At 40.3% G+C, this 22,895-nt stretch overlaps 1 protein-coding gene across 2 annotated transcripts in view; it reads right to left on the bottom strand.

Moving 5' to 3' along the window:
• plxna4 (plexin A4) overlaps positions 1 to 22,895 on the bottom strand; it is a 283,307-nt gene that overhangs the window by 20,582 nt on the left and 239,830 nt on the right. For both annotated transcript variants that reach the window (XM_041780599.1, XM_041780598.1), the window contains exons 21-27: positions 22,470 to 22,612; positions 18,796 to 19,064; positions 12,263 to 12,329; positions 10,873 to 11,019; positions 9,636 to 9,795; positions 5,299 to 5,402; positions 2,768 to 2,867 (exon numbers count right to left, since the gene is read on the bottom strand). In XM_041780599.1, coding sequence (XP_041636533.1) covers positions 2,768 to 2,867; positions 5,299 to 5,402; positions 9,636 to 9,795; positions 10,873 to 11,019; positions 12,263 to 12,329; positions 18,796 to 19,064; positions 22,470 to 22,612 — 990 coding nt within the window. The remainder of the gene's footprint in view (positions 1 to 2,767; positions 2,868 to 5,298; positions 5,403 to 9,635; positions 9,796 to 10,872; positions 11,020 to 12,262; positions 12,330 to 18,795; positions 19,065 to 22,469; positions 22,613 to 22,895) is intronic.

A 22,895-nucleotide genomic window follows, 5' to 3' on the forward strand; every position in this document is an offset into this window, starting at 1 on the left:
CATTCACTTTGTGTTAATTATTCATTCAAAAAGTTGGAGAGCTGAGGGTGATGAAGAGTCAGGGATACACAGGAGAGCGATTTCTGCTTGGATTCTATTCTGATCCTCCACACAAAGGAGGTGTTTTTTTTTCTTTTTTTGTCTGAGTTTTTTTTTCCTTCTTTTGGCTTCTGATGGAAACATTATATCAAAGGCTCAAAGGTTTCTCCTTTCACTGTGTGACTCAACATGTTACACACTGTTTGTCTTAATCTTTGTACTTTTTCCACAACTTTCTCTCCCGTTCTCCTTTTTCTCCCTCTCTTCGGCAGCTCTTAGATATTCAGCCTTGTCTCTTTCTTCACAGTTTGGCCATTGTACTCAGAAAAGAGTTCAAAGTGACTTTGGAGCACCACGCCAGTTGTGAAGTGGATCACACATGTATTTGAAGTCAGTCCTTTAAAAAAAAAAAAAATGGTGAAGGGAGATATTCACGGCCTCCTCCCTCCCTTGTATGTAGCGCCACTCACCTTGTCCTATCTAGTCTAATTTAGAGCCAGTGAGGCGAGGTGAGACCGTATGGAGATGAGGCAATGCTAATAATGTGGCACCATTTGATGTGTCTGAAGTGTTTGCGGCCAGCGAGGACGGCCCTTTGATCAACAGCTAACTTGATGGTTTCTGTGGTTCAAGGAGACGCAGAGCAGACGGACAGGGAGAAAAAACACTGGCACAGGGAAGCACTTTGGAGTCTCAAGAGGCAAGAACAACGAAGGAAAAAGTCTATTTGGTTTCTTGTTATGTTCAAGAAATCCTTTCAAGTACTCTAAATTGTGTCTTGTCTTTCCAGGTCTGTCACAGTTATTGTGCAGTCCTGAGGACTCTCGCCACAAGATGTCTACTCTCAGGTGGGAGCATCCACTGTTGTATGATCATTTAGTCTCTACCTGTTTTTTTCACACTTTTATATTTTTACATGCATATTTTGATTGTCTGTGGTTTTCCTGCCTTAATACTTGGGATGAGTATCATCATCAGACATGGGGCTGGTACCAGCACATCTGATACCTACCAGATCAAATTACAACACAAGTATCGATACTCCCTGCCACCCCTGATGAAAGGCAAGAAGTATGTTATGGAATATGTGTGATTTCTTTGTTAAGTTACACTGGATTCCTTCTCTTATCCCATGTTCCACTGCCATCTTGTCAAGATATTTCTCTGAATCATTTATGATACCCAGACAGCTTTCATTCTCCCGCTGACTTTCAACACACTTTTTTTTCTAAAAGACATTGATTGAGGCACCAGTACTGTATAAAAAGTACAGATTTAGCACTGGTATTAGAAAAAACCCAAATGATACTCAACCCTACTTAATACAGAAGAGCTCTGACCTCGCAAAACGGATGGATTGGCCAGGCTACATGTATATTACCAGGAAAATCCATCTTGTAAAGCTCCAATCTACAATGTTTGTGCTGAACCGAAAACAGTTTGGACCAATCAGCGACATTTGAGGAGAACGAGGCGGTAGCTACGGGTGGGGTTTAGTTGTACTATGAGTCGTTAGCATTGGCTGCCACTGGTGTGGCAATTAGCATGATGTAACTATAGCATAGCGGTAGTTTCATCAGAACTAAACCACATTTTTTTATAAAATAAAGAGCCAAGAACAGTACTGAAAGCTTTTCATAAGGGCAAAGATGTTTTCACTCTTCTATGACCTGCTTCCAGTGATGTAAGGAGTGCTACTTGAATGTGCATGTGCAAAGTTACATTGATTATCAAGCTCTGCCGGAAGGAGATCAGTGGGTGCCAAATCTTCTCAAAATTATCTAGTATGTTTTTAAGAATGAATCTAATTCTTTCTAAATGAAGTGTTTCTGTCAGTTCAGTCAACCACAATTGAGCACTTGTTTCTTCTTCCAAAATAGAAGAATGAGTTTCTTAGCAGCAAGAAGCCCACAAGATATGAGTTGTTGTTGAGCAACTTGCAAAGTTTTCAGTTCTTTTGCTACTCCAAAAATCATTAAGAGTGGATCAGGTTTAATCTCCACCCCTATTATCTTTGAGAAAAGAATTAGAGCCAGTGCACAAAGCAAGGTCCACAAAGACATGGATGAGGGAGTTTGGTGTGGATGAACTTGACTGGCCAGCACAGAGTCCTGACCTCAACCTGATAGAACACCTTTGGGATGAATTAGAGTGAGACTGAGAGCCAGGCCTTCTTATCCAACATCAGTATGTGACCTTACAAATGCGCTTCTGGAAGAATGGTCCCATGTCCCATCTTGACATTGTATTCACTCCATTTTCTCATGATAAAAAGTACAGTTTGGTTGTTTTCCTTTTGTCTTGCCTTATTTTTCTTCTTCTTCTTTTCTTCTTGCCTTTTCCCCTTGATGACAAGTCAATTTTAGTTGTTTTCTCAAGGTGTCAATAAATGAAATCCTCATTGGGAAAACCAGCATTTTAATCTTTAGAAAATAATGTAAAAAAGCTGAATCAACCTGAAAACTGGTTATAACAGGAAAAGGGATTAAAGTAAAATGTATGAATGTCTATCTGTTTAGGGGTTTCATACCTTAAATCATCTCTCATGTATTTATTTAGGAGTAACTGTTGTATTTTTTCTTGATATTGAATAAAGTATTTTGCATGTATTTTATATAATGTCAGTGTAGTTTTTACCAGTTTGTACATTTTTCAGTCTGCTGTGAAAAGAGATTCTCTGACACAAGACATTCTCACTTTTATTGTACAAAGGAGGAGTTTGGCTTACCATATTTGCTGGCTGAAGTTCGAGACACAGTGGAGTTGTTAACTGAATTATAGGCTGTAACTTGTTTGGGAACCAAGGCCATTACTGCATTATCAGGCACCTGAAAGACAAAAATATATGTTTTTATGTAAATTTCTCTTCAAACAAAAGCAATTTGCAGACATATTGTTTTTGCAAAACCAATCTGAAAACCCACAGATGTACAGCTGGTGTCATTTTCTATATTTCCCTCCATCTATTCTGGTTTCATGTGGATAAACAGAACATCTTATTACCATTATGCGCTGCTTTCAGCCCACACATACATATCATGAGTGACAGGGGGAGGGCGAGTTTAGCCGAGCATCACAGGCCTGTGTGAGAGGGGATGTCCCATGGTCTCTATTCAATAATACCTTTCCTCTGGGGTTGGGTATGAGCTTGAGAGCATGTGAGTATGTGTGAGTATGAAGGTGTGAAGAGCCAAGCAGAGTGTGTGTCTGTGTGAATCTACGTCTAAATAACTTAGTGTAAATGAGTCAATCTTATGCTCCTCCTTCCAGTCAGCCAAACAGGATTCAATTAACACAACTGGGATGTCCCATGGCTCTGTCCCAGCCGTGCACACACGCACACCTATTCTGCATAATCTGGCTGCCCATGCTGCAGGGTAAGGCAGGGTTAATTGAAGTGATCTCTATGATGGGGTGGGTGGATGGGACAGGGAATAAAAAACAGGGCCTTTCTTTGTGTGGCTGCAAGCTGAGGTCTTATTTAGATTATATCATTATTTCACCCAGTCACTCAATCTGCTCCCTGTGCATAATATGTTTATATTATTGTAAGCAGGAAGCCCACAGGGCAGATTTGGTTATTCCTTTGTGGGAGCCCCGCCTTCCTCCTACACCCTTAAGCATGGTCCCTGATCACTGCTCTTATGTTGAATGGATTTAAAATGAGCAGAGCACAATGAAACATAATGAAAAGGAGGGCTGGCATTTGGGGAAATAACATTTGTAGGAGCAGATAATGGCAGACCGCAGAGCACGATTCCCTGAAAGAAAGGAGGAGGAGGAGGATGCGTCACTCATTAAGGGATAGAACGATCTGATACTGAAAATGCCAACTTTGACTTGGAGCAATGTGATGTCTCCCTAGACAAGATATGAAACTTTGTTCAGAGTTTGTGATGCAAACAGTCGTGATGTAACTGACGGCAGAATGAGTGGGAGAGTTTGGCTGGTGGCTGGTCAAACCAGATTCAGTTTTATTAAATGAGAGGCCTTGATATTATTCAGCATGTCTGGTAGGTTTAATTAGCTTCAGTAACATGTTAAACACTGATTGGTGCACATCCCAAGACAAAGTATGGAGCACATCTCAGTCTGCATCAATAAACAGTGCATCAGTGATTACGATTTGAGTAAAACAGCAAGATCTTCAACAAAATGATTATCTGATTTAACCTTTACAGTCTACATTCAAAACATTTCAGTGACATTTTGTGGTAAAAACAGAGTAAAGGATGCTTCCAATCTCGACTGAGGTCTGAATGCACTCCTACTGCCCCCTCTCTTCCGTACTCTTCCTGACAAATTTTTGAGTGGATTCCTCTCTCTTTTTTTCCAGTCTGTCAAGGATAAGGCACCCTTACTCCCTGGCCCTGAAAAAATGAATTAACTTCTGTCTTCATTATCTTATCTCACATTCAAATCAGCTTCCTAATCCATTCCACCCGCGCCTCCTACTCGAGGCCTGTTGACACTTGCTGATGCTGACATTTAATTTAGGCACCATGCAAACAGCACTCGGAGGGGACGGTGGCCGCTTGCTTAGCTGCGTCAATTATTAACTCCATGTTGACAAAGCATGCCTCTTTTTCCATCTAGTATCATTGAGGTTGGCTCGCCGGACAATCACTATACTTCACCTGCCTTTATGCATTTGTCTTGCGCTCTGCAGAAAAAGCATTTGTGTGTTTGATGAGTGAAGTATACAGTGCCGTGGAAAAGTATTTGCCCCCTTTCTGATTCCTGATTTTTTTGCATATTTATCACACTAAAATGTTTTGGATCATCAAACCAATTTTAATATCTCACAAAGACAACCCAAGTAAATACAAAATGCAGTTTCTAAATGATGATTTTTTTTCCCCATCCATTCATTCATTTTCTATTCCACTTATCCTGTTCAGGGTCGCGGAGGCACTGGAGCCTATCCCAGCTGTCGTTGGATGAGAGGTGAGGTACACCCTGGACTGGTCGCCAGTCACTTGTAGGGCTGACATATAGACACAGAGACAACCAGGCACACTCACATTTAAACCTACGGCCAATTTGGAGTCAGTATGGTACAAGCTCCAGAGGTGTCAAAGTATCTTAAGACAAAGATCTCTTTCCTGTTTACAAATTTTATACTTGAGGAAATACGTCAGCAAACATTTTCAATTCAAGCATTTTCATCAGCCATTAAGACAAAAGTTGGCTTACATGGTGAGTCTGTAACAGTACTGTTGAAGTTGTGTATGTTTAAATTTGGAGTCATGGATGTACCTGATAATGAGCCAGCATGTTCAGTCTCTTCCAGTCACCTTCAATCTTAGTGGTGACATCCTCATCCTGCAGGATCATACGCTGTCCTCGGCCCTGACGCCATTCTGCAATCACAAAATAAATGAATCAATAAAAACATTGACATCTATCTTCAAGTAACTCTACTGACAAACACATCTTAAACTCTTGCCATGATTTAACAGTTGAGAGAAGATTTGGTTTAATATAATCAGTTAAGACAAACAGGTTAGCTCAAATACAGAAGGAAAACAGTCTTTCAGCAGTTATTAAGTTGAAGTAAAATTCTTGAATGAACTGTGTAACAACCTTTCCCTACATCCCCATTACAGGGTGGGTTTATGAATAAAGCCCGAGTTTCTCATTCTTGTATAAACTACCACAAATCTACACCAGGAAAAGATGCAGCGTAAAGAATCAAACCATCTTTATTGATTTCTTTCTTCAGTTCAATCAATTCACATTGTTATGGAAAGCCTGATGAGAATAAAAAAAGGAGAAAAACTGAATCTTGAAAGTAGGAGTAGTAGAGAGAAGCAACGTGATGTACAATGAAAGGAGAAATGGCACTGAAGAAACAGAAATCAGAGGTGACTAAACTATAATCAGCCACTCTAGTCACGTGAAATGACACCCTGCCTTTTAACTTTCCATTTCTATTGCTGTTGGATCGATTGGTGTGATTGCTAATGCCCACAGCCTGTGTTTTTGACTCATACTCTGCAGTCTGGAGGTACTACTCCCTTCTCTTCTTTAGTCAGACCCCACTTTCATATATATATATATATATATATATATATATATATATATATATATATATATATATATATAAATATATATATGAACAGAGGACAGGAGAGACTTAAAAGCTGCAAACCAGTCCAATAGCTATTGCAAAGACTACAAATCACCTAATTTCCATACTTTCTGAGGAATAGATTACAGAGACTGTTCCTTTCATCAATAAACAGGAAGACATTTACATGACCTTGCAACAACACAACATACAGAATACACAAGGCATCCCATATCTGTGCCACCTCAGCACAAAACAGAACAAAAGCTGTGAAAGAAACATCTCACAATGCCCCAACAACATTATCAGAAGTGAAAAAGGAAAGCCATCTCGAAAACAACAAGCACATGATTTTTCTTTTCTGTCTGCAGACATCCCGGGTTTTATGAATATGTTATTGTGCCGGTGTTCCTCGCTGTGCTTCCCACTTGAGTCGGCCACTGTCATCTCCTATTCTGATCACAAACAGGGAAACAAAGCGGCAATCACCACAATGCGTGATGAGGCCTGTCTTTGGAGGATCGACCAGAATTGTGTTAGCATCTGAGAAATCTGCAGGAAATAAAGATTCTCCTGTTGTTTCTGTCTATACAGTACATCATCCCATAAAGATGCAAATGAGTGCCCGTCTCCAGTCGAGACTCAGTAAACAAATGAAGAAAAGAGGAAAAAAAACAGAAATAAATGAAAGGATAAACTTTGTGAACACAGTACACGCTGAGACTACTCAGGCTCCCAAATCCAGTGGTCCCTACTCAGAAGAAAAAGACTAGTGAGTGTATGAGAGTGTGCAGACGATAGACTCAAATGCAACTAAAGTGACAGAGGCCTTAGGGATTGTAAGAAAGCTGATGGTGAAGAGAAAGGCTGAAGGTGACTGTTGTACTCCACAGAGATGCATGACTCACATTTGCTGCAGGCACACGCTCACACAGCTTCTTTATTCTGTGAGACCCTGCGAAGGACGGTGGATTGCAGCAATGGGGAATTAAAAACAATATCTGGGATAACTATACTCGCGGCCAATCTGTCTCAGGACAGGCCTGCCACAATCCCATTATCCTTATCAACCGGTGCAATCAGTCTGTGTATATGAGTCTATGTGAGTCAGTTATCTAGAGAACCTCTGATGTAACCTCTAAGCACAGAGCACCTCTCTACAAATTAAAGTGTGTCAAAATAACACAGCAATGTATAGAAAATGGAACGCTTTTTACCTGTACAGATTGCAATATAAAGCACTAAAACATTTAATTCACATGCTCTCTTGTGTTCTCTCCTTTTCTTCCCCTTGCTTGTACACACAATCACAGATACATATACAGAGAGAGTGGCCAGCTAACTGAGGATTTCCAATTCCCTTTCATAATAAAACAATAATAGAACAACACATTCAGCCCGAAGGGGGCCATAAAACAATTTTATCAAGGAATGCCGTCAAAAGGCTAAAGCAATCACTTCACTTAGCTATCACACAGGCAGATTCCCTGCGGTACGCACACGGAGCGTCTTAGGGTGAGGTTTGGTTATAAATATGCTATTACAAACACACAACAGGAGCTGAGAAAATCCACCCGGCAATATTAAACCATAAAATGGAGACCCATGGTGCAGAGACAGCCTGCCAAACAATTCTAGAGAATTTTGTTGTTCACAAAGCATCTTGTGTGTGCGTAAACTGTACCAAATCCCCTGATTACTATGTGTCTTGCAGCGAATGTAGACTGTTGCACCCTCTACAACCAGAGACCCATTAAAGTTATTTACAAATATATTGAGCCAAACATATATATATATATATATATGGGGAAAATAGAAATAAAATACCTGCCAATGGGGTTAAAAATGGCACAAACAGGCTAAACAAGACCTTCCCACTGCTCCTAATCAAAGCAGGAAGGAGAGAAAGAAAAAGAAAGGACACTAGGAAAGAAACTACTGAGTGTCTTGATTGATTAGCTGATCAATCATGTGACTCAGACGCAAGTCAGAGACAAGACAGGCAATCGATGGTAAGTTCAGGGAGGAGAGAGACCAAACTCAGAGAACCAGGAAGTCTAGTCTCCAAAGGTAGAAAAAAAATGACTGCTCTGTAACTGGGAAGACTAGTACTTTTCATGAGAGGCTGGGGGGTCTCTGTGTTTGGCTTCTAGGGACATAGATGGGACATACTTCATGGATATAAATGTTGGTACTAGGGGTAAGATGATGATAGGGAGATAGACTTGATATCACATAAAACCCTGATATGTAGAGTTATCCCATTATTTGCAGGGAAGTACATATGGGTGTAAATCACCTGTTCATCAGGATATGATGCAATATGATATTTTGGACAACGATACCATATTTTCAAATATCACAAAATCTGCCATGATACAATTCTGATACAATACAATACAGGAGCCTATGATCAATATCAGATGATGTGATGCAAAAAATTTCACAGTTACAAAAAAAAAAAAGTATTTTTGGCAATTGAATTACTGAAAGGATTGAGTATCTAATAAAAGAAACAATATTTTTATAAAAAAGAACGAAGACCTGCATTTCATTACTATAAATTTATATTATTTTTTATTTACTTCAATTTTGATTTTGATAAATGGAGAGGTTTGGACAAAGTTTTACTAATGGAAGCTCTCTTGCTATGAGCAGCCTCAGACAAACAGCTAAAGAGAGCAGCTGTCCTGCTTGAACAACGTGTAGTTCAGACAGCTTGTATTTCCATTATGAGTCTAATGTGAGTGTCCAATCAGGGTATCAAAGGAGGCGTGCAGTGGAGGACTTTTCCCTCTCTCTGTTTATCCGTAGAGTCTGAGTCAGACAACACTCATGCTACTTCAGCTAAAACAAGATGAATGTGTTTTTTCTCTGCAAATAATCTTATATGGCTGTTGTATGAGGGCAAAAATGTAGACGTAGTCAGCAAAATAAGGCAAGAGGCCCACCCTGGTGCTGTCTTTGTCCAAATTATATCCACAAAGCCAAGAGAGGAGAGGATGTCCTCTTTATTTCAGCTACTGCTGCTACTTATTACTGCTTATGCACTTCTGGTTGGATACAAACTGTATTTCGTTGCTATGTACTTGTGACATTTGCAATGACAATAAAGTTGAATCTATTCTAATCCAATCTAATCTACTGCTAGCTTGTTGAGGAGTGCAGGAAACTGGAAACAAGAAACTGTCGACACGTGTGCGGGAGGAATTTCAAAATAAAAGCATAGCTTAAAGATGACAGTGTGGTCCAATGCTTTGACTTTTTATGATTGGATAAATAATCCACCAGTCGATACATTGATATAAATCAATCGATCATTATAGCCCTAGAAATACATAACAACAGGAACAAAATATTTGACCACAAACGAAAAAAGGACAACATGGAAGACTGCTGGGTAAAATGAAACCATGACTTGCTTCTCCACCATAAACATTATCTGTGATTGAATTACATTCACCAAAGACAACTGTTACCTGCCTTTTACATAGTGTTTAAAAGGAGAAACAAAGATTCGTACCCAGGTCCATGTCAGAGGCCTTCAGGCGGTGGGAGTGTGGCACATTCTTGTAGATAGCATCCAGGATCTTCTCCTTCACCTGGCTGATGGTGTCACAATTCAACACCTTCACCTGGATCTCTGGACTCTTCTCATTCTCTGGATGGATGCAGTTTACCACCTGTAGCAAAAGTAGGTAGTAAGTAGTAGTAGGTAGAATGATAAAACTGACCCAAACACTGCCTAATTTTGGTTTTAAGGAAAGAATTTCTTATATTTCACACAAGGGAATTGTTTCCATTTGCAGAAGCTAACTTGGAAACATGAAAGCAAAGATTTAGTGCAAAGGTGTTGGATCTAAAATTCTGCTTATCTCAGAGACCTCAGAGAAAAGGTTTGTATGTTTTATGTTACTACTGTTGAAGTAGCACTCAATGGAACAGCTATAATTTGGTTATAGCCAAAAAAATTTCATCTGACACAGCTATATTTTTTCCTAAACTGGCTGTTAGAGCAGTAATAAAGCACAAATTCATCAGTTGTTTTCAGTGCTACTTCCAGGAACTGGTGGAATTACTTACATCAAAAGAATAAAAAGAGTACATTTATGCCAATGATTGTAAATGTGCTTTGTTGTATGAATGCACAGAGCCAAATGTATACGTCATGAGTCAAAAGGATCAGAGGTTTTTATCTTTGAAGGTTATTATACATCTATTATGTGCCAACTTGGTTTAGCAATTCTGTTGTAAAAGAGCAATTTTAAGCAAATTTCTAAAAAATATTTTCCTCTCCCTAATCCTCATGGATATTGAGAGAGCACTGTACTCCCTGAATGTTGGAAACGAACAGATGTGACACTAAAATAAAAGATGGAAGACTAAACAGTGTTTGTTTCCCCTACTGGGACGAACACATCACAGTGGAAAGACGATGACAGCAGACAGAATTGGGAAATAAATGTAGGGTTCCAGACAAAAAAGCTTTTGCATCTCTGGTTGTGCAGACACACACTGTATGTAAAATCTCTCTCCCTCCTCCTCATCTCAAAACCCTGACAGCTCCACTCACGACAGGAAGTGAGGTCAACGCTCCTGTGCCCTCTGCATGTCAAGCGTGACAACAACAACTTTATGTTCCATTGCTCATCTCATGACCGACAACCCATAACCACCCTTTATTTTCTCTTCTCTTGTCCCTGAAGAATATTAAATGTCCCCTTTCAGCCCTTGCACCCCTGGGCGGGTGAACCCCGTACCAGTGTCTTGTAGTCAATCTGCTGTCTGATGAGCTTGTCCTCGCTGAGCGAGTAGCGGGCCTCTCCTGTAATGGAGTCAATGGGGCCTTTCTCCATCTGCTGCTTGATGGCACAGAAGAGGGAGAAGAGAGGCTCTCCTGCACACTCCTGCAACAAAATTTAAAGAAAGAGGAAAAAGTTTGATGAGAGAGGGAAAACTTTGCAGCCATATATGCTGTCAGTGGAATTTAATATCTGAGGAAATATAGGTCTGAAAAGTTGTAGTTTATTGTTGTGATGTTTTCCAGACTGTCTCGCCTCCAGAGTTGCTGAGTCAGATTTATAAACGCCATGTCCAAAACTTTACTGCTACCCTAAATTAAAGAAAACTCTACCCCTATCAATATATAAACTTTGTGAAATGATGCAGGAGTTTTGGTGAGATTTGATAGATGGGGGATGAAAAATGCCTGTGGGGACAGACTTTGAAGTCCCACTGTCTCCTCTCCTGAAAACACTGCTGCTTATCAGAATGAACTAAGAGTTTTTATTCTGTCCTCAGCTGCAGTAAAGGGCGAGTGAAGGGATAGTGGACTAAAACACAAACACAGGATTTCTTTGTTGAAATGGAAAGGTGAATTGAGCCTTTATTGAAAACGTGCTTCCCAAAACTATTCTGTTTGATTGGATATCTAATGCAGGAAGGCTGCAGATGCAAACATATAGAAGTGATATCACTGTCATAAATACCACCTTGCCAAATTTAATTCATGTAAAACATCTCTAATTTTATAAAATTAAGCTTCAAAATCATGAAAAATGAGGCAGTAAAATATGCTCTAGGATTGTGTGGGCATGTCGGTTGATTGAGCTGAAGTCACGCCCACTCATGAGAAATAAAATACTCTCAAATTTAAAAAATGCTTCTGATCAAAGCTCAGGTGCCTGACAAAAATTTCTCTATTATGACATTTTAATGAACCTGGGCCACTGTGGCTGATAGACTTAGGAAATTTAACTCACAATGAACAAAACCCAGCATGTAACTGGCTGTTAACTTTCAAACAATTCAAATATATTATTAAAATTTCTTAAAAGAGCAATTTCGGTGCTATGACAAGGCTTGACATAGAACTCTCTGTGTCTTAAAGTAAAATGTATAGACTAATTTAAGTGTAAAAATACCAATTACACTTTTTAATGTTCTTCATCAAATCCTTAATTCAAAAGGAAGAAATATGAACAAGTTAAATTGACTGAAAACATGGAATTGTAGCCAGCTGTAACATGGCAACATGAGATCGTAAAGATTCAGAAGAACAACCTAAACTAATAAAACGTATTCAATTAAACTTATTTAAAGCTAATTAAATAAGTCCTTCAAATGTGTATTGAAAACAAAAACTTTTACCTTCAGAAACTTGTAGAGCAGAAATGTAAACCAGTTGGTCAGCATTTTCTCTGCGACAGATTCAGTCCTGCAAACACATACAGAAAGCACATAATGAACATACGATTCCCTCATTCTCATTAAGTTATAAATATTCAAATCTATCATCAAACATTCAGTAAAAATGATGACTATTACCAATGAATAGGCTTTGGTTACACAAATATAATTTCAAAGACATGAGTTGAGAGAGCCTGCACATGCTATATGATGGCCTTTCCGACAATCTTTGGGCAGCTTTTATGCTCAGGCACGCCGAGGACAGCTCATCTATGGCAGCGGGGATTTTAATATGAGGCAAAGCAATTAAAAGCCTTTATTTGATCCCAGTGGATTGATGTCATTAGGGGGCTGGAGCGGCTCTGTAATAACACTGGCCTCATTATCAAGCGCTCCCTCGCCTATTCACTGGACTAACACTTGATCCACGCACAATAGAAAGTGAATGAATACATCTCCCTCTCCTTCTCCGTCTGGCATACATGCTCCAGTGGTGTGGCAAATGGTGGGTGCGTGTGTATATGTTGACCTGTGCCAACAGTGTGATTGATCCCGTGTGAATTGCAAATATGAATACATAATAACAGACACAGAAGAGACGAGGATCCGATATCCTTCGACAGCAACCTTCTTGACCAGCAGCAGGGGAGTGTGGGTAATCTGTCGAAAGCATACACATCCCTCCCTTTAGTTTCAATGAGCAACTACCAATGGCATCAATATTTCAGGATTAGTGTCCATTGTCGTCTGCCACCTGCAGCCCTCCCACTCTGCACTTTTCAAACAGCCTCTTTAAGGGGATCCACATCCAGGCATGAGGGGGGACATGATGACTGCTGTGCCAGTGGGCCAGCCCTGGCACCCCCTGCCAGCCCTGGCACAACACCTGGGGGGGATTAACTTCCTGCCTCTTGCTGTGCTCACACTTTCATTCCGCCACCCCTCCAGCCCTCCCTCCGTCCACAGATCCGAGGGTCAACAAGGTCACTTTTCATCTTTACTTTCATGTGTCCTTGTGGTCTTCCTCCCTCCCTCTGGCTGCCCTGCTCTGGATCCTGTAATCATACACACTTCCAAATCCTCTCCATTTCCACAAATGTAGCCCATCTATCAAAGGCATGAAAGGAGCATGGAGAAAGGAGGAGGTGCACAGGGAAGGAAGGAGGGAGGGAGCGGTAAAAATGAAGAAAAAGGCTTGGCTGAGTCTGGCCTTCCTTTTTCTTCTTTTTAAACTTCCTTTGCTTTTCTCACTTCCAACAGATATTGTGTATTTGTGTGCCTGTGAGAGTGGACAAGTGTAGAGCTGTTTTAAGGCTAGCGTGCAAAAAGCACAAATTAATCCCACTGCGTATGTATTCAGAAATTACCATGTGTGCTGACGACTATTTATTGTGTGTGTCTGTGCATGCTCCTGACAGCGGGTGCCAGCCCAGCAGTAATAAGAAGTCTTGGCACGGCCTCACCAGTTTGCTTATGCTCACTCTCGATCACAGCACGGTCTACGGGGAGCGGGGATAAAATTGGAAGTGTGACGGAGCCGCTTTAAGATCTAACGTCTGTGTTTGGTTTTTACAACTTTCAAACAATTTTCCACCCCAAACCTCTCCTCAGCTGCTTCTCCAAACACAACACATCCTATGTCTGGGTCAATGCAATGAAATGTGCCGTGGCGTCTTGGCACGGTCAGGCTTGCCCACTTGGCAGACGGTCAGAGGGGCAGTGGGCATTGAGAATGATGCAGAGAATGATGCAGAGCAGAGGGGACCTGGCAGTGCTTAGTACCTCCTGATTATCGAGGTAAGGTCGATGGGATCTCTGCTTCATCACACATGTAAAGTGGTGACTTGAATTTTTGTAGCTGTATGAAAATGGGCATCTAGACTTTGTGGAAAACTGCTACTTCCTGTAAAATCTGAGTTTGATTTTTGCATAAACAATCAAAGAACGCACAGCGACATTCCCTACAATCCAGCCATTATAATCAACTTTCTTGGCCATGGTTTTCTGATAAATAAGGATTAAACATATCATTTTACATACTGTGCTACTCTGATAGTGTCTTAGGGAATCCTCTTCTGTTTATGTTTAATAACAGTTTGAAATAAGAAATCATTCCCTTTCCCATTCTGGCCCCTAGTAAGCAAGAATGGTCATCATATGTGTCAAACAGTCACACATTGCTTGTTAGCAGCTGACATATTCGGCCATTTATTCTTTCTTTAAGTCAAGCAAAAGAAGAGTAAATAATGTTTCCTTTAAGTTACCAGTCTACCTCATGTTATAACAGCAAGCAGCATTCAAGCCAAAGCGAGGTTGTACTCATCGCTAAAAACATATTGGGCTTTCATCTTTTGACCAACATCAAAAGTAATATTTTGATGCATTAACAGCAGCCAAACTAAACTTAAGGCTGTGGACAGCTTGTTTGACTCTGCATGATGGGGAGAGGGGATGTTTTTTCGGGGGGAGAGTCGAGGGAGAGATGGAGAGATGAGAGGAGTTAAAGGAGGAGAATGCAGCAAGGAATGCGACAGATGGTTGTGGAAGGCTCTCGTTAGTTAGCTTGCCTGGTGCTTGTGCTCCAGCACAGGTTGAGATGGGACAGATGGAAGGATGTGTGTTTGTGTGTGCAGAGAGAGAGGGAAAAAAGACACGCACACACATATGTACAAACACACATACACAGACAGATTTCTTGGAAGAGGAGGCAGTGGGTAGCCATGCTCAGATACTGTGCCAGAGACACCCTGCTCACGCACTTTAAGCATTGATTTAGCAATCAAGAAAACAGGGGAGGGGGGAAGAGGAGGGGAGGAAGAGCTGGGAATATAGATTGAGCGAGCGAATGGAAGAGAGGAAGAGAGATAAAGAGAGTGACAGTGTGAAACATGCAGCACAAGCATCAGAAGTTAAGATAAACAGGGGAGAGTGGTGGAGAGTGAGCCAACGAAGGCAGGTAGTGAGGGACAAAAACACTCGAAAATGAGAAAAAACATGGGGAAAAGAGAGAGAGCGCAGATAGATTAAAGAGAGTGAAGCAGAAGAGAGGGAGGGTTGCTATCTTCTCTCAGCAATATTAAGCTTCGTTTTCACAGGCTATGCTTGTGTATCTGCTATTTTCAGCTGCTGTCCAAGGACATGCCAGTCAGCCCACACTATGGGGTGGCGTAGCTCACTCACACTGCCTCATCACATCTGAAATGCATGCTGGGATGTTGAAGCACTAATAAGCACATCCGAGGAAGTGAAGCCCATCTGATCAGTGCCCATCAGATTTGTGTGTTTGACAAATGGGCAATCACTCTGGGAGTGCGTTTGTTGTAAACATGCGCTCTCGCTCCAGTGCAAGCTGAATGTGATGGTGTTCACCTCCGGCCCTCTGCACCCCCCACTCCAGAATGTAATAAAGGAGGGGGTGGAAACTAAGTGGGATGGAAGAAAGTGTGCTGCATTTGGACTCACTCCCTCACACTTTGAGACTATTTGGTTGAAAATTTTAAAAACATCAAATCGGAATCTGACACAGCAATAATCAAGAATGTCTTGTTTTGTACACAGGCACAGAGGAAGACGTGGATGTAGCGTCTGGTAACTCTACGGAAATGCTCCAGCTTTGCAAGTTTTAAGGGTCATCTGAAAGCGTGGCTTAGGAGAAACCAGAAATGTGACCATGTTTAACCATTACATTATCTTTATGTGTGCATACTTACATACAACTATGTATGCATCTTCTGTGCAATATAACATACATTGATACACTTATGTCTGCTATCCCTGTGCAATAATACATGCATAAACACGTCTGTATATGCAAATTACGTGCAACAGGGCAATCATATCATCACTTTAAATAAACAGGCCGAGGGCAAATGTGTTATTTCCTTAAGCACATTTATAAGCATGTGCAACTCATCAGCTCTTCGACACTTTAGCACTACAGCACTTTAGCATCTGCCTGATGCACTTAAGCTGCAACGGTCACTTTATTCCTGGTCAGTCATAAGCAAAGCCATATAGCCATCTTCTGTATTGTTATATGTGAGTCTTTGTATAATATTGTTATGTTTATGTTATTTGGTCTCTGGGTATATGTGTATATTTTATTATTTTCATTATGCTTGTTGGGCATTGTTATATGTATACCATCAGCCTGCTAGGGACTATAGATGGAAATTAGCCTATGGCTACAATCTGGCACATTTACAGATCCATGTTCATTAGTGTGCACTGTCCCCTAAAATAAATAAATAAATAAATAAATAAATAAAACAAGTTAAGCAGAATGTACTTGTACTGTAAACTACCCTCTTTCCAACGGCCAACAGGAAGAGAAACCACTGATTGCAAAAGAAAGGTGCATTTGTGTTAAGCCAAATAGGATAAGGGCCCTATTCCTTGCTTGACTCCTCCCTTCAGTTAACATTTTCCTGAGAAGTTTAGCATCTCATGTGCTAATTCCACGTTTATTTCTCAGTATAGCATATTTCTTTTTCTAAATGTGTGAGGGTTCTCTCTCTCACGGCTCACAGAGACAGGTGAGGGAATCAGCTCAGTGCAGAGTTAGATGTGTGTGGCTGACTGGCCTTGATTGTGACCAGGTGGGGGAAGCTTACTTATACTCTTCAGCTCCTCTGCTCTGTGCTGACTCATTATCTCACCATCAGAGGTAGTGAGAGCATCTCTCTGAATTTCCTTGTTTCCATGAATGTCAGTGAACCAAAGCACTTCTTGAGCCTTCTAGTGTTTTCCTTGATTCAAATATTTTAAGGTTGATGCTGGATTTCTTTGTCCAGTCTTTCAGTTTTCTCATAACACCAGTTGGGTGGCTTTTGTACATTAATTTCCCTAAGACTGTTCTCAGACTCCCCAAGAATTTTAGTTTCTTATCAGCTGCTAGGCAGCTGTGGTTTAGTTCCTCATATTTTCTCAGTGTAATTCTGAACAGGCGCTTTTGGTCTGGGATCCTCCCATTTTGTTTCAGTTCATTGCCCTCTTCCAATAATCGTTCATGATTCTAGTGGTTATCCCTTTGGGGGTAACTTTAAGAAACCCAGGACTGCGTTTGCGTCCCACATTTACCCACCCTGACAGAATGGCAGTCCCACTTGAAGTAAAATGGATGGTTATACATTCTCACACAGCCATCTTTATATTGTATTTTCTCTTTTCAAAACACCAAAATGCAGCTTCAAAAAAGGGGCTTTCTCACCAAAGGGATGTTATTTTTTTATATTGCCTTTGTTGCAGCACATACAAAGTGCTGCTGACATGTAAACTAAGTGATCAAATAACTGATCTCCACTCTCAGTCATGCTTGAACAGTCAGCTAAACCCACTTGGTGGCAGCGCTTTAAGTGTCTCCATTGTCCCTGTCTCCTTTTCTCTGTCTCTGCTGCACACGCCATCTCTGACATCGTATCTACTGTCGGAATCAGCGGACACTTCATTGTTTAGTGGTTGCACCATGCTCACTGAGCTCTGGCTGCAATTAATCATGCCTCCGGCCCATACAACATTAATCCCTCTTTGAATCGCCAGGAGACTTTGATGATGTGAATGTGGCCACGAATCTTGCTATGAACTGCATTTACTCTAGTCTTTTCAGTGTTTTAAGTGCATGCAGTATTTGTATCATTGCTTGCAGAGATAAGTACTCAGCTGAGAGGGGATAAAGAAATTTAATTGCAGGAAGATGAACAGATTAATTTGTCAACTTCAAATCATCAGAGGTGTCAAGATTTGATGGACGGCTCCTGATAAAAACAAGCAATACTCTGTGCAAGTATGTAGGGACATGCTCACACAAACATCACTCATATAATCAACATCTGTCAGGAAGCCGGTTAACTCAAGTAGCCATAATCATCACATTTAGTAAACACTGTAGGCAGGAAGCATAATCACATACAGTGCTGCGTTCAAGTACACGCCATTAAGGCTACAACTGAAAATCACAGAGAGGACTGTGATTGTGCTAGAGTGCAAGCTTTCACAGTCACTCTTTCCCCCTCTTCTCCATTAATGAGTATTTTTCCCTCTTCAGCTATTTGAAATTGGATTCACTGCTAATTAATCATAATTATTTCACTAATGATGTGCATGGCACAGCACTCTGGTGACTCTCAGATAGTCAGTGATTCAAGGTCAGGGAGATAATCCAAACATGTCACAGATAGGAGACAGAATATTATAACCTGTCCTTTATAAGGCTGACATTAATCTGTATCAACCTTTATTTCAATCTCTAAGGACAACACGGCCCTTACTTTGCATGCATTTCAAACCAAAAGGAAACTGTCCAATTCAGAATCTCCCTTTCCTCTTCTATAAAAAATAAGAAACCTTATGCTTGATATTTGATCAGCTGCTGCAAGTATTTAACTCCACTCTACATCAAACAACAGGCTCTACCTGCTGTGTCACTTTGGCTTCTTGTTTGACAGTGATAGCGTTAAAGTAAAATTTTACACTCTTTTTGTGTGCCCGTTTCTCACCTGCGGAGCAGCAGCTTGGGGTGGTTCTTGCTCTCAAGGTTGCGATCTATGAGGTCAGACAGCAGGTGCTTGAGGACATCAGTGGCATACTCCAGCTTGCTCTGCAGCACCGTCATAATCAGTGAGGCCACGTTGCCTCTGTCCCTCATGGAGAAACCACGCTGGGCCTCCAGAGTGCGAATAAAACACAGCAAGAAGACCTTATTGTTAATGAGCTGGCCGAAGAGCTTCAGCCCTTTCTCCACTTGCTCCTGACGATAGCCTGGCACCTATAAGGAAACATGAGAAATGTTCACTTGATTAAGACATTAACAAGGGGATAGAAACTACTGTAAAAATAGGCCTGATGAGCAGCCAGGTAAGTAACAAGCTTTCTTTCCATGTTAACATCAACTCTTTAATCATGATTAGTGACATAAACTTGATAAAAGATTCAACCATAAAATATCACATTTTAAATATCAACAAATGCTAGAACACAAAGATTCCTTTAGCAAATACTGACAGAAATAAAGACAATTATGTAACGTTTCTCTAATTAGAAGTGAATCTAGAAGTTCCACCTTTATGAATAAGGATGGGGAGCAGAGAGAAACAGAATAAGGAAAAAGAAAGAGGGATCTAGGGAATTTAACATCTTCAAGCTATTATTACATTTAGTGTGAAGGTTGAGAATAAAGGCAGGAAAACACTGAGTCTCTTGAGGGAATGTTTATTACTTTGATGGCGCTGTGTTCCACGCTAATGCAAGTAGAAAGGGAGTGCAGTGATGTGAATTTCCCTCGTCTGAGCCCACAATGTCCCTGCACCATTTATACCAGTCACTTGCAGCACATGCCTCTTTTCTCTCTCTCTTTTTACATAAATAGCACCTATTGAGATTCCTTTTTTTTAATCTGTCAAGAGCACTCGTGCTACAGCAGCATCTCTTTGTACCCAATGCAGCTGTCAACCAGCATATGTTCTGTCTTTTTACCTTTCCTAGAGGAACTCCTTGTAATCTGCTGGGAGATATTGTTAAGTTGCAGGTCTAATTTCATACAGCCTCACAAGATATAAAGCGCTAGTGTGAGCATGTGAGTACAGACTCACATGGAAATTCTTAAGTGAGTTTGTGTATGTGTTTGCAATTATCAGTCAAAATAAACAATGTATGTTTATGAGCTACAAACTGAAATATACAGAAAAATGAATGAAATCAACATGTCAGACATTCATAAAATCTCAGTGGGTAAGTGGGAGTATTTTTAGTTGGGTAGGTTGAGAGATCGAGTAGTAAAAGTGACAATAACTGCTGAAACTGAATTTCTCCAGCGATAGCGGGGAGGGAAATGGGAAATATAAAAGCAGAAATAATCTTACAGAAGAAAAATGTGAAATGAAAAACTGAAATTGTTGGGAAAACAGAAAGGAAAGGCAGTGATTTTGTCTTCCAAGAATAAACTTTAACAGGAAAAAAATATTGCCAGGGGTCTGCCTTTGAAAATGCTGATAGCCTTCCTAATCTTTTTTCTCATTTTTAGTGAATACTAAGTTTGGTTCTAGATATTTCTCAAGCCAAGGTAGGCATTTAGTGACTGGATCTATTTTTAAATGCCTTCAGCATGTAGTCCAAAACTTGACTTTAAAATCTCTGACACATCAATAACAATTAAGCAGCCATCAAGTGTCAGAGACAAGCCTGCTGCTTCTTCCATTAGACTCCCATTCCATATTATACTACTCATACAGTTGGACATTTATACCAATTAAAACGTAATTAATATTGCTTATTACTGGCAAATTCTCATCATGGATAGAGTGGCCAACCCCGAGGGCAGCGAAATGCGGGTCCATCATTCTCTTAATGAAACAAGACGCCCTGCTCAATTACGGCTGTCTATCAATGTCACCACTCAGTATAAATGGCTTGATTTTTTTTTCTTGTGCTGTTCTCCCTCTGATTGACTTTTAATTTGTTTTTGAGGTGGGGAGAGAAAACGGTGCAGCGTCTCATATGGTTTGAGTTATTAATGAGAGCACGTTCCTGATTCGAGGGCTGCCTTGTTTGCTTTTGAAAAAGTGCCGTTGTCAGCTGTCAAAAGGCTTTTGTTTACCAGACAGCAACACAAACAACATCGCCGTCAATTTCACCTACTGTGACCCACCGCATTGTTAATTTGTTTGCTCATTTTGCTCTCTTTTCAAATAGAGCTAATTGCATTGTGATTGTTATTTGATAGAGACTGAAGAACAGGTAGAAACACGTGTGTCATTTGCACTATTCAACTAGTGGTTGGACACTAAATTAACTGGGAAATTGGCTGTAATTTTATAAACATGCAGCTGTCATCCCTCAGAAATAAATTCCAAGTAATTATAAGCAAGTGCTGAAATATTTGCTCTTAAAGTCCCTGTAAAGTGATAAAAAAACAAAACAAAACTGTGTCTTAGTTTTGTTGTACGACAGGCCACTGTGGAATTAACCACCAGGCCAGTTTTCAGTCATGAAAAACATCTCCAAATTTATGAAGTGATGCTTCAAAATCAAGAAAAATGAGGCAGTAAAATTTGCTCTAGGGGGGTCTGGGTGTGTCAGTTGAATGAGCTGAAGCCACACCCACTCACGAGAAATACAATCCTCTCAAATTAAAAAAAAAAAAAAAAAAAGCACCACAGCCTGAATGGAGGAATAATCTATCTGCTCTGCTGGACCTGTCATCTCACTGTCAGCCACCTGAGAAACAATCATATTCATGTCATGACAGGCAGACAGTTTTGAGCTAAAAAGTTGTATTTTCTCATTCTGTTTTTAGCTCTTGATGTATTCCTTAAATCTCATTTTCTGAGTGACGTGAAGTTATGTCTCTCTCATGTTTGAGACGTCTTTATTTTGAAGTTGCTGCTGAAAACACTCCATTTCCGGATGTTGGTCTTCAAATTAAATTCTGGCATTGAAACGCTAGCAGACATGAGGAATTAAAATGTTGCTGCTTTGAAAGAGACAAAGCCCCAGCCTGCTTCTGTTAATCATCCAGGGCTTAAGACAAGTGAAATATGGATTAAAACCTTCAGCGGGTAAGATGTTTGTTCCTGCTGCATCTGGTTCAGGTTAATTAAATAGACAAGTACTTCAGCAGCTAGCCTGCCTCCTGATTATGATCAGAGGGCAGCTGCCAGGCTCTGCCATAGCAGAGAGACAGAAGTTGGGGATTAAATTTACTATTTTCTGGCACAAATCTCTCTGTCATGATACTTTCAATGACCCATAGGCCACCGTTGCTGATAGATTTGAGAAATTTACCTAAACACAGCAATGAAGGCAGTGGCATCAGCTAACAACTGACTGAGATGAACTGCTCAGTGATTTTATATCATTGTAGAGTTAGAGGGACGGGGTAATTCTGCATATGGATCTGTAAATGTGGGTCCCTATATATGCCCAACTTTCCAACAATCTATATCCAAAATTCAGTCACACATAGATCTCAGTGTTTTCACGTGTTTTTAACAACCCTATTCTAACATATCTAGTGAGTTAAAACACAAATTTTAGATATCCCTTTACAGGGACTTTAAGGTTACAAATAGAGAAAAGTTAATTTAACAAGTCCTCTTTTAGCAAATGGTAAGGTGTTTAAAGTGTAAAACATGGGCTGTTAAATGTAAGTTATAAGAAAAATATGCTTCCATACCTCCAGATCTCTGAGAACAGGATGTTCCTCGATGCCTGGAAAGAGCACCCTCATAGTGTACGTCCTATAGTCCAAGAAGGGGATTCCTGCTCCATCCAGATCACTGGTAAGTTCATGGATGTCTGTCTGTAGCTCTGCAAAGGCTGATGGGTAAACAAGGTACACAAATTTTAGCAAATTAATAAGCCTATCTATGCATGAATGGATCTTAAAATTTGAGGTAGACTACAGTTACTTCCTAAAGCTGACTACTTAATTTAAAAAAACAACTTTGAAACTCTTTAAACAGCTTTATTCTGCAAATGCCACTTCCATTTCTGGTATACATGTTAAGTTTCTCACACCATAGGGATTCCAAACTCAAAATTTAAAACATTATGAGAACTGTAAACAGAAAACACCTAAGGATAAAAAGAGTCAAGTTGT

This window comes from Cheilinus undulatus, linkage group 23 (genome assembly GCF_018320785.1).
Source record: "Cheilinus undulatus linkage group 23, ASM1832078v1, whole genome shotgun sequence".
Taxonomy (NCBI): Eukaryota; Metazoa; Chordata; class Actinopteri; order Labriformes; family Labridae; genus Cheilinus; species Cheilinus undulatus.